This window comes from Phaenicophaeus curvirostris, chromosome 4, assembly GCF_032191515.1.
Source record: "Phaenicophaeus curvirostris isolate KB17595 chromosome 4, BPBGC_Pcur_1.0, whole genome shotgun sequence".
Taxonomy (NCBI): Eukaryota; Metazoa; Chordata; class Aves; order Cuculiformes; family Cuculidae; genus Phaenicophaeus; species Phaenicophaeus curvirostris.
In genome coordinates, this window is record NC_091395.1 from 17,846,699 (window position 1) to 17,859,488 (window position 12,790).

General features: G+C 41.2%; 1 protein-coding gene across 6 annotated transcripts in view; it reads left to right on the forward strand.

Annotated features, from left to right (window-relative positions):
* The window catches only part of ARHGAP24 (Rho GTPase activating protein 24), a 169,523-nt gene extending 157,225 nt beyond the window's left edge, over positions 1–12,298 (forward strand). For 5 of the 6 annotated variants that reach the window (XM_069855379.1, XM_069855382.1, XM_069855383.1 and 2 more), the window contains 5 exons: positions 406–538; positions 3,411–3,484; positions 4,283–4,404; positions 7,955–9,020; positions 10,509–12,298. In XM_069855379.1, coding sequence (XP_069711480.1) covers positions 406–538; positions 3,411–3,484; positions 4,283–4,404; positions 7,955–9,020; positions 10,509–10,752 — 1,639 coding nt within the window. In that variant the 3' untranslated portion in view covers positions 10,753–12,298. The remainder of the gene's footprint in view (positions 1–405; positions 539–3,410; positions 3,485–4,282; positions 4,405–7,954; positions 9,021–10,508) is intronic. The other variant, XM_069855381.1, reaches the window with a different exon arrangement.
* Positions 12,299–12,790: the final 492 nt, after the last annotated feature.

Genomic DNA, 12,790 nt, shown 5'->3' on the forward strand with positions numbered 1-12,790 from the left:
AGAGCTGGTGAAAATAGAAAGCCTGGTCTCTGTCTCAAGTGAATATGAAAAGCATCAGTTAAGATGGATTTTGCATGCCTGATGTGAGATGCCTGACAATGAAAACCAGGATGTTCTCTGTATCTGTGCCTGCAAATAAGGTGTTATTTGTAAGTATTCATAGTAATAAATCAGCAGAATTGATGGATTCTTGCTAGCAGATATCCTAAGTTCTTTTTAGGACACCCCCTCACCCACCCCCAAAAAGACCAAACAAACCAAATCACGGATATGATCTATAAATGTGTGTATTGCTGATGAGTAATATCTGGGGTGATAATGGAAAAGTTAAGTGGTGGGTTTTAGCCTGTTAATGTTGCACTATTATGCTGATTCACAGTAACAACTTGTATTCTAACCCCACAGCAGTACAGATGTGCACACTGTGGCGTCACTGCTTAAGCTGTACCTAAGGGAACTCCCAGAACCGGTCATACCATATGCAAAATATGAAGATTTTCTTTCCTGTGCAAAAATGCTCAGCAAGGAGGAAGAATTGGTGAGTTGGCAAATTGAGTAAGATGAAATAAAAGGCCAGCGTGTTATAACCTGTTCTGATTTTGAGCAGGAGAGGAGCTGATTACCTATCTTAATTTAGGATATGCATCTGTTAATTGAGGCTGGTTTCATTTGAAGACTATTGCCACCTACGTAACTTGAAAGTATTATTACAGGTGCATAGCATAACCTTAGTTATATTTATTGCGTGTCACTGAATCCAGTTCAAGTAAATATCGTTGTAGTCAATAGCTTCCATTTGGTTTGGAAGAGACTTATATTTTTTGTATTTTTGGTCTGAACTGTGAAAGGAAGGGTCTTAGTAGGTTCTGTCCAACTTTTACCATTAATCAAGGGTTGTTTTGTTCTCAGCATCAGAATGCGAACTTTTACTGACTTTGGATTTATGGCCAATGAAATCTATTCATTGCATGTCATTGAATTAGAAGGACTTAAAAAGGTGGAGGGGGGCCACCTTCCAGACTCTTTTAAAACAGCATAACACAAATGAGAAAAATAAAGGCCCTAACTGCCCTGCAGTGGCATAGGCCTACTATATATTAGCCTGAAAACGTGAGGAACCAAGTTCCTAGTCTTACATTGTTTTGTGCGCTTGTAAGTAATGAGGTCAACCACGATATTTTCTTTTCAAAGTAAATACCAATAGGCTTTTTCTGTTGATTAGAGTCTACTCCCCTAACTTTCTAAGGTTGTTATTTCTGTTTAATTACTTTTTGACGTTTCAAAACCTGCTAGAACTGGAACATCTCCTATCTAATCTTTTAATTATTAAGATGACCCCTCTTTCTCTAAGAGACCTAAGAGGTTTAACAAGGCCATTTGCCGGGTCCTGCACTTGGGGCACAACAACCCTGTGCAGTGCTACAGACTAGGAGAAGTCTGTCTAGAAAGCTGCCTGGAGGAGAAGGACCTGGGGGTGTTGGTTGACAGAGACTGAACACGAGCCAGCAGTGTGCCCAGGTGGCCAAGAAGGCCAATGGCATCTTGGCTTGTATCAGAAACAGTGTGACCATCAGGTCCAGGGAGGTTATTCTCCCTCTGTACTCGGCACTGGTGAGACCGCTCCTTGAATCCTGTGTTCAGTTCTGGGCCCCTCACCACAAGAAGGTTGTTGAGGCTCTGGGGCGAGTCCAGAGAAGAGCGACAAAGCTGGTGAGGGGGCTGGAGAACAGGCCTTATGAGGAACGGCTGAGAGAGCTGGGGTTGTTTAGCCTGGAGAAGAGGAGGCTGAGGGGAGACCTCATTGCTCTCTATAACTACTTAAAAGGAAGTTGTGGAGAGGAGGGTGCTGGCCTCTTCTCCCAGGTGACAGGGGACAGGACAAGACGGAATGGCCTCAAGCTCCGCCAGGGGAGGTTTAGGCTGGACATTAGGAAAAAATTTTTCACAGAAAGGGTCATTGGGCACTGGCACAGGCTGCCCAGGGAGGTGGTTGAGTCACCTTCCCTGGAGGTGTTTAAGGGATGGATGGAAGAGGTGTTGAGGAACATGGTTTAGTATTTGATAGGAATGGTTGGACTCGATGATCCGGTGGGTCTCTTCCAACCTGATTATTCTATGATTCTATGATTCTATGATCTCCTTTCTGAGCCTTCAGTTGATAGCTACCAACAGTGGAGGTGGTAGTTGTTCCCATGTGATGACAAAGTCAGGGAGACAGAGCTGTGGCAAACTGTCTTCTGTGTTGTCATAATCTCTTACATCAATCAAAATCAGACTGGTTTCTTAGTTCTCCTTTACAGTTTACTACAAGATGTGTATTTTTGTCAACTGCTTGCAAAAAGTTGGAGTGGGCTGTTCAGCTGGTTTAATTTGAGCTGCTCTTTGCTTGTACATGTTGCATATGTCTCTAACCATTGTTAGCACCAATGTAAAGCCACCTGACAGCTCCACAGTTAGTCATCATACAGTTGGTACTTGTAGTGATACTAATTTTCAGATTAAATTTTTAGTCATATTATATTGGTTTAGTCCAGAGTGTTCCTTTGCAACTATACCATGAAGCACATTATTAAATTAATTTTGAAAGCAGGATTCAAATTGTGGTGGCCTGTTGGTGCTGGCAGTTTGTGAAAAATCAGTACTATAGATGATAAGCTACTCAGTCTTCTTTATGGTAGCTTAGCAGTCTAGCTATAAGGCTGTCTGACTGGATTTTTGGTTGATCTTTCTCTATGTAGAAGTTAAAAGTGCATTCACAGTTAAGGGAGAGAGTTGTGCATCTTTTTTTCCTTTCTTAGCCCTTAGCCAGAAAATTTGTGTTATCATGGTCCATGTATCATGATTTGCATTTGTATTTTTTGTAACGTATTATAATCAAAACCGCACTGATGCTGGCAAAGTGTTTAAACCTCATACTGAAAAAGTCTAAAGGCACTGGTTGGTAAGGACTGTAGCCAGGATCTATTTCCACATGCACGGAAAATAGTGTGTGATATTCTGCTTGTCCCGTTCCCAGGATGAGCACAAACTGAAAAAACCTTTTTATTGGTATGAATCTAGGATGGACCAGAACTGGGTTTCTTATATGAAGATGCCAACTAGTTCAAACCAGAACTGTTCCTGGAAACCTCAGCCTTGTTATTAGCAGGAGGAACAGACCTATTGGTCAAGAAAGAAAGAGTGAAAGAGTGGGGAGAGACATGATGAAACCAAGTTATTTATTTACTTGTTTATTTTTGCTCAGACCTAATCCTTGTTAGGCAAATATAGATTTTGCCATCAAAAATGGGTTCTACAAGCTATTCCTGATGGTGACTTGTATATAGTATTGGACACTGCAGTTTCAGTGATGTGTTTATTGTCATGTAGTTGGAATTGCTGGCATTTTTTTTTCCTTAAACCACTTAAAGGGCCTGCAAGAACTGGGGAAGCAAGTGAAGAGCCTGCCAGTTGTCAATTATAATCTCCTGAAATATATCTGCAGGTAAGGGCTCTTGCAAGAATATCACAGTACTATTTATAACTGTGAGCTGACAGACAAACCAGTCTATATGTGTCTGTACTGTGTATGCTTACTTACAGTCAGAGGATTGGTGAACGTAAGTGAATGCACTCAAAATACAGGTTTACTGTATGACTAATTGCTAATTTGCTCTATCAAGGTGTTCTATTACGACTTCTCTTTCATAAGCAGGACGCACTCAGCAAGAAGTGCAAGAAGTTAGAAATGAATATATTCTGTCCATTTCATAGGACCATTTTTTTTCCATTTCTGACTGCTGTTATTGGCCTTTGCTGTGTGCTCCTGAAGCATGGTATCCTTGAAAATTGTATATGTCTTGCAGTACATAGAATCGTTTTGTGGATACATCTAAGATCTTAAAAAACTTACATAGTTGCAATTGGTGAATTTGTAGAAGTTGCCTGCATGAAATAAAAAACCCAAACCACATTTTAATGGAACATAAACTTTTTATTAATTGACAGTCTGCAATCTGAGGATATTTTATGAGCCAAGTGGTTGATTAATGATGCTGGATAAATTTACCATCTTAAACAGAGTTATCTTGTATGCACTCTAGATTGAAATTCAAGTTTTGCTATCAATGTATCATTTTGGAGAAAATCTGAAGAAGATGAGGAGAATAGCCTTGAGTTTTCAGGATGTTCCATGAAGGTTTTGAATGGAATACTTGAGCTATGTTAAGAAAACATCACGTGCTTTGACTTTTTTTCCCCTCCTTTTTAACATATTTCCTAAAGGCCTCTTTCTTCTCTACAGATTCCTTGATGAAGTTCAGTCTTATTCAGGCATAAACAAAATGAGTGTGCAAAATCTAGCTACTGTATTTGGTCCGAACATCCTTCGTCCCAAAGTGGAAGATCCTCTCACTATCATGGAGGGTGAGCTTATTGTACATAACTTATGCTAGAAAGAAGGAAAGTCTGTACGTTTATTAACAGGACATAACAGGTTATGTAGTATGTGAAGGAAGTTTCATATATCTCTTCTATAAACCCTGAATTCTTCAACCTGAGTGTACTTCTGGGTTAAATCTTGCAGGTTACTGTAAAGCTGACTGACATGTGAAACATTGCAAACAGACTTTGCATGAGATTGTGCTGCCCTGGCAACTTCACTAAAAATGTACTTTTTCTCTGAAAACTTGCTGCAAATATGACATGTTCTTATTCAGCATGTGTAGTTGGAGCGCAGTTAATATGTTACCTGCTGTTCTTAAGTACGAGAAAAAGTTCGTACAGGTTCATAGTGCAGTGACCCATGCAGAGTCCCGCACAAGGCAGTGGTATATTAAATCCCTTCTTGCACAACAGTGATCAAATTGTCAGATGCATTCTGTTACTTACAGCGATGTCCCAGCTATAGCATTTTGCTATGATTAAGACAAAGATTTCCATAAAAGTCTCCTCCTGTGACTTCCTCCTAGGCTGAATCTTTGTGACTTTAATTCTCCATAAAGTACATGACACCTTTCCTCCTTCCTGACAAAGTGTGTCCTTCCGAACACTTTTATCCTAATATGTAGGATTTACTTAAATTTCTCAGGAATTAGGGTTGTACACAGACGCTGGACTGAAAATGTTGCTCAAACTCAAAAATACTGTGTTCAAAGTTTATTTTGAGAGTGTATGAATGTACTATTTTTCTGTGAGTTTGATGCTTTTTTCTCTTCACCAGATGAAATTCCCCATATACTTAGTTCATTTATTTGTTTTCCCGAAGCCTAATGTTTCATCCTTCTTGCTGCTATTCTTAACAAAATGACTGTGTTATTGTAAACAGAAATATAGCATTTCCAAATCATATGTGAAAGCAATGACTACCCAGTGTTAGCTATCTGAACAGTGGCACAGAGGAGCCAGAAAACCTTCTAATGTGGAAAGGGTTTTTGTTCAACATCTTCACTTCAATGTCTAGATTCTCATTGTCACAGAGAATGGTTTGATCATACATTTGGCTCAAAAGTGTTTACAAGAGCAGCTGTCCATATTATGCACATGTTTATTATGACTGCATATCTTCAAACCTGTGCAGCTTCAAATAACCTTAAATCTGCATTTGTGGCTTTCCCGTGGTTTCTGTACATACTCGACTCAAATGCACTATGGCTATCTGGTATGGGTGTGCAGAGATAAGATTCATTGTGTCATTGACATCCTAGTTTACTCTTCATACCTCATCTCCCTCTGGTATTTTGAGAGAGAAACTTCAGATCCTTTCCTGCTTTGTTTGCTTTCTCTTCAACTGTCATGTTATGTTTCTTGCACGGGAGACGTTTTTGTGTGTGTGTGTGTGAACATCCTGCCTATCGCTTCACTTTCAACCTGTGTCTTTCTTTGTACCTACAGAACTGCTGGACTGGGATAGTAGCTTCTCTTACCCTGACACTTAAGTAGAGCTTAGCAGCCTGGTAGATAAGTGCTGTGAGAGCTTGTCTTGATTAGGCAGCAAACCTTTTATCCTATGGTTTGCATTAAATAGTATAAAAAGTACTTAAAAGTGTTCAGTAGAAGAGAATTGAAGAAAGGTGCCACAGAACTGATTTATACCACTGTAGTCAATGAGAATAGTGGAGGATGATATTTACTGGTGGGATACCATGTATCTTCAGCTCACCTGGGGCAGGGGAGTCAAATGGAGATTTGGGATGGGAAGAGAGGAGTTAGACTTTTCTAAATAAAATACTATTTTCTAGGTCTAAATTTTTCCAGAACTGGCTGCTGCCTGAAGTTTGTAGGCTAGCTTATTTTTGAAAGTTTGAGCAAAAAAGTTTTGGTGTTTCTTTGTTTTGGTTTGTTTTTTTATAGGAGGTGGAAATGGAAAATGATATGCTATTCCAGTTCTTGAAAGCAACTTACCAGACTGCTTATCTGCAACTCTAGCAGTAAAATGATGGTGGCTGCTGTTGAAAATGGCATGGGTACTATACTCATTGAAGGGAAATGCATATATTTTTAACTAATGAGAAATAGGTTTGATTAAACAGATATATGACTTCTCTTTAAGTATAACTTTCAGACTGGACATGAGATAATGATGATTTGCAATTAGGATGCACGTAATTAAACATATAGGAACTTCTAACAAAGACTGTACATCCCGTTGATGCTCGTGGCCACCCTTCTTTATTGCTCTTTGCTTTTTGGAAGTTACAGAGTGCTTTTCTTGCACAATCACTCAAACATGCAACAATGGGCAAACATACCTGTATAATGGGAATGAGGGGTTGGTTTTGTTTGGTTCAAGAGAGATTTTTCACAGTACCAACCATAACTCAAACACAGTGGTGAAAGTTGCCTGACTACAGTGCAATGTTTGTACTAAGATTCTGCTCATAAAAGCTAATGTTCTCAGTGGGAATATAGCCAAATATATCATGGGAGTAACTGAATTTTCCTGCTGCATAGTTCTAATGTATGATTTTTCCTTAGCAAACAAACAACCGAAATATTGAGTACCAACATTGAATTGGCTCTTAGTAGTTGTATTTTAAAAGGGTGGAGTAGAAAGATCCAGAATATTACAAAGGAGTTGATGTGAAACAATATTCCACAGTGGGAAAGTATTGATTAGAAGAGCAGAGCATGCCTCTGAAAGGTCTCTAGGAGTTTAAAAATGGGGTGGTGGTTATAACTATCTTGACCTTGTTCCTGAAATATTGTTAATCATCCTTAATGAAGGTCTGCTTAACAAAACAATTGCACATCTTTATTACCCCAAGTCCAGTTATAAATGCTAGTGTAAATTACAGTGCAGTCAAGTGGTGTGCACACCAAGGAGTTGTTCTTTGAGAGGAAAGGTAGCCATTTATGACAGCAAGTAGCAAGCTGTGGTCCTGCAATAGTTCCATACAGTGCTGTAAGGTGGCATAGTTTCCTGGTTGCATATACTTTCACCACGGTGTGGTTAAAGGCGTTCACATTAAACTAATTCTGTCGTATTACTTCCCTGTTCTGCTCCAATAGACTAAACCATCTGCGTTCCAGCAAAGCAAATCTCTTACCTGCCTGCGTTCCGTTTATTAAAATATAAGTGCTGTGCCAGAATAAGACCTTGGTTTTTAAGATGATTGCCAGATTGAGTTAAAACAATGATGTTATCCTTTGCTACTCGGTTTCTCTTTCTGTGGTCTTCTGGTATGCAGTTAGAGTCACAATAATAGCTTCTTTGCAGAAGTCCCTCTTCTTAGGGGTCTGTGAGGCCTGCTGGCTTGGTTTGATAGAAGGAAGAGGCAGTGCTGATCTGATCTGTTTGCCAGAGGCATTTCAGGTGTCTTAAACATTCAGGGTGTTACACAGGTGGGTGCATTGTGTGAGTGTTTGTATAAGCTGAATCTTTACGACACATTTGTGGATATCTGATGGATAAAGTATATTTATGCCCTAAACAAAAGAGGCCGTTAATGATCATGTGATTGGTGTCTCCTTTCAGGTACAGTAGTAGTCCAGCAGCTAATGTCAGTGATGATTAGCAAACATGAAGAGCTGTTTCCCAAAGGTGCAGACCCTCAGATGGGGCCTGAGGTATGCAACAACAATGAAACGACAAATAAAGCAATTGCAGGCCAGCTACAGAACAAAGAGAACAACAACACTAAGGATACAGCAGTGAGGCACTGTTCTTGGGACAAACCTGAATCTCCCCAAAGGGGGGTCACAGACAGCGAGTCTTCAACTGCTCTGCCAGGCAGCAAGACAAATAGCCCCAGGAACAGTGTCCAGAAACTAGATGTCAACAGAAGCCCACCACTCATGGTGAAAAAAAATCCTGCTTTTAATAAAGGAAGTGGCATAGTCACCAACGGGTCCTTCAGCAGCTCTGTGGATGGCCCTGAGAAGAGCCAGACCTTGCCAAATTGTACCCTGCAAACCAGGAGAACATCGTCTCTGAAAGGACCAGTGACTAAGATGGGCACACACAGCGTGCAGAATGGAGGTGTGCGGATGGGTGTTTCTAGCACAGACGGGCACAGCAGCACCCTCAACAGCCACACCACAGGCTGGGTGCCCAATGGCTACGTCACACTGAGGGACAACAAGCAGAAGGAATCAGTGGGTGAGTCAGGCCAGCACAACAGGCTTTCTACCTACGACAATGTACACCAGCAGTTCTCTATGGTCAACTCTGATGACAAACAGAGTGTGGACAGTGCCACCTGGTCAACATCATCTTGTGAAATATCCCTCCCTGAGCACTCCAATTCCTGTCGTTCGTCCACCACCACCTGCCCTGAGCAGGACTTTTATGTGGGTAACTTTGAAGACTCTGTGCTTGATGAACCACCACATGAAGATGTCTCTAACCTGGGTGACTATGAGAACAAAAGTGACAGAAGGAGTATGGAGGGCCACAGCAGCCGAGCCACCAGCAGCAGTGATAACAGCGAGACGTTTGTGGCCAACAATGCTAACAATCACAGTGCTTTGCACAGACTAGTGTCCAGCTTGAAGCAAGAGATGGCCAAGCAAAAACTAGAATATGAGACAAGGATTAAAAGGTAAGACAAGTTTGTCTCTACCGTCTAACTGCCTTTTGCAGAGTAAATCCAAGAAATTTTGTCTCTTGTTACTTGGTAGCAGTCTGCACTAGCTGCAGTCACCGTGTGCTTGCTACTGAGTTTCTGATCTTTCAGTGTTGACATACTCTGACATCACTTTTGGTGGTACCATGATCTAAAGGGGCCTGTTTCAGAGGAATTGCTTGCCATGATTGTGACTCACTGTCCTATTGGCATCAAACATAAACCCAGAACCTTGTGATTTTCTGTAGAATCTAATTAACAAAGTCAGTAGACTCTCACAAACTTTTCATTAGTTAATGCCTGTTCTCCAGAGACTGAGAAGGTTAACTGGGCATCACCTTTCAGTGGAAGCAGTGATGTGGCTTATTCCACCTGTAGATTTTGGGACTTGGAGACTCATGGAACTCCTTTCCAGAGTCATCATCCCTGTTGAGAGCGCTGCATCTGGGAGTTACCTCCACTCGTGGTCCAGTCTCCACACTGCTGCTTTCCCTGAGCCCTTCCTTCACAGCCTGGACCTGTTAAAGAAAGTGAAGGAGAGCTGTGTCTTTGTCTACAGATAGTGCAGACTCTTCTCACACACAGGGTTGCTAGGGCGGATGGCTACAATTATCAATGAATAACCTCAAAGTCTGGGCTTAGCATTAACTAGTGCACACAGCAGTGCAGAGCTGAATGTGCTGTCTTTGTAATAAGGGTTCTTCAGTAAAGCTGTTCAGGACTTGTCTTCTGTTCTCACCTCTATTGTACAGCAGCACTTTTCATTGGTACCTCTGGCACTGCAAGTCATAGGTGGATCACAACACTGAGAGAGCTACTGGCAACAGCAGCTACCAGCAAAAAGTTCAGTGTACAGAATATTGCAGTCTCTTGCCTCACCACTATTTTCAGTGTAGTAGAGCACTTAGTATGATGTTTAATATGCATAATGACTCTGTGTTTAGCACCACTAGGATTTCTAATGCTTTCCATTGGAAAATTACATCACAAATAGGGCCATTTTTTTTAGACACAGATCATGTTGCTTGCAGGTTCTTTTGAAATCGTTGATGCAGATTTGCAAATAGATACAGCAGATGGGTCGGCTGAAGAAAGGAGATTAGCAGTGAAACAAAGGCATTTGAGGCATTATTCTGACCTTGACACTAGTGCAACTACAGCAGGAGCTGGGTGACAATACTTCCACAAGTAAAAGGAATACTTAAATAACTTTTTAAGAAACAAATGTTTGCTACTGTGCACCTTGCCAGTGGCAGTTGTTAGGCGTTTTCTAAATGAGCTACTGAAGAGACTGCACTGTGAGAATATTTCATTGATGAAGCCATGGTTTGTAGATGCACCTCTCAAAAATCCAGTCTAAACTTTCTAAGAGAAAGGACACGTGAATGAATTTGGTAGCAGTGTGCATTGAGTGAATGAGAAGTGATGCTCAGGAGCTGTCTGCTTTTGTTTCATTTTTTGCAGCTTGGAGCAGAGGAATCTCACCCTGGAGACAGAAATAATGGCCCTGCATGAAGAGCTGGATCAAGAGCGGAAGAAGTTCACAATGGTAGAAATCAAAATGCGCAATGCAGAGCGTGCCAAGGAAGATGCAGAGAAGAGGAATGATATGTTGCAGAAGGAAATGGAGCAGTTTTTCTCCACTTTTGGAGAACTGACAGTGGAGTCTCGCAGACCAGAAGGAGGCAACACCATCTGGATCCAGTGAGCTTTGGAAGCACAGACTGTGGGACTTTGGGACAGGGCTTGGGGGTATTATACTGTATCAGGTGGCTGGTCACCTGTCTGAGGCTAGAACTCGACACAATGTGATAAACCATTGAAGGAAGAAATCATACAGACATTAATCACTCATATCGACAGTGTGTACTTATCAAGTTATACTCTTTGAATGCTTCATGAGACTACTGTCAAGTGTTACAACTGGATACGTGTATATAAGTTTTTTTTTTAAAAAATCACCTTAGAGAGCAAGAGATGTATCTCAAGAAATATTTTAATGCAAGTCTTTGTATTTAAACTGGTGAATTGTTGCTGCAATCAAGCTTTATACCAAGGCTTTTCTCCCTTGCACTTAACATAATAAGCTATTTTTGGCATTGTGTTACCATCAGCTTATTTTGTGTATCACATGGGGTTTGGTTGAGGTTTCTTCGGTTGTTTTTTGTTACCTGTCTTGCTGGAAAATGAAGATAAACAGATAAGTTCAGGTATATTTGCCTGATTTGTGACTCTGATTTGCATTGCTTCTGAAAAGCCAGTAGGATGAGAAATAGCAGCACACTACAGGCAAAATAAAGTGTTACTAATTTAACAGAATTGATAGTCAGCACAGGAAGGACCAGGACACACCTGTATCTTAAAACCTGAATGAATATATCAAGTCAGCAGTTGGGGACAGTGGCAAAAGAGTAAACAACTGCTTGTTTGGAAGCAAATGGGGGTGGCAGAGTGAGAAATCGGGAGAGGGGAAAGGAGAAATTCAGGGAAAGACTCATGACCAGAGCTTTTTGGGGTACACTAAAGGAGCCCTGTGTCTGATCACTGCAGCTCAAAGCAGGAGTAAAACCAATTGTTCTGACCATACTAGCATCTGACTTACTTCTGAGTGAAAGTGAGTTGGTTTTGTAGCGCAGCTGGCGAAGGGACACACAGAGGGGATGAACCAGACATCCCAATGGCCTTGTCACTGTGATGGGTGCTGAAGAAAATAGCAAAAAAGTTATGTTCAGAGTACAAATTATCGGAGTAAGTGTAACAAACAGCAGATAAGAAATAAACCACACCAACTTATTCACCACCCATATTTATAATGTATAGTAGCAAGTTATTATACTGTCTGAATGCTTCATAAGATTACTATTTGGCATTACAACTATGAAAGTTCTCAGGTGCTCAGCATCACTAAAAAATAGCAACGCCATGCTGTAAAGTCGTTTGTTTGGCATCTTTACACATAGCAAGTGTAACTGGTATTTCCTACACCATGTATTTAATTGTGCATTTAAGACTGCGAGTATTAAGAGAGAGGTTGTTGAGACATCTTGGCTTCCCTCTAGTGTCTCTTAAATATATTGCAATTATGTTTTATTTCCAATTGAGAAAAGATGATGAAAGTAGCCTCAGAGAACATTCGTGGTTATAGCATGTATATTTGACAAGTGTTAATTAGATGTGGGAAGTATACTAAGAAGCAAACAGGAGGTTTATGTTTCAGAGAAATGGTAACTTAAAATGGAGCATTACACACGGTGCTTGTGGATGCCTTATTTCATAGAATCATAGAATAACCAGGTTGGAAGAGACCCACCGGATCATCAAGTCCAATCATTCCTATCAAACACTAAACCATGCCCCTGAGCACCTCGTCCACCCATCCCTTAAACACCTCCAGGGAAGGTGACTCAACCACCTCCCTGCGGAGCCTGTTCCAGTGCCCAATGACCCTTTCTATGAAGAATTTTTTCCTAATGTCCAGCCTAAATCTCCCCTGGCGGAGCTTGAGGCCATTCCCTCTTGTCCTGTCCCCTGTCACTTGGGAGAAGAGGCCAGCACTCTCCTCTCTACAACCTCCTTTCAGGTAGTTGTAGAGAGCAATGAGGTCTCCCCTCAGCCTCCTCTTCTCCAGGCTAAACAACCCCAGCTCCCTCAGCCATTCCTCATAAGGCCTGTTCTCCAGCCCCTTCACCAGCTTTGTTGCTCTTCTCTGGACTCGCTCCAGAGCCTCAACATCCTTCTTGTGGTGA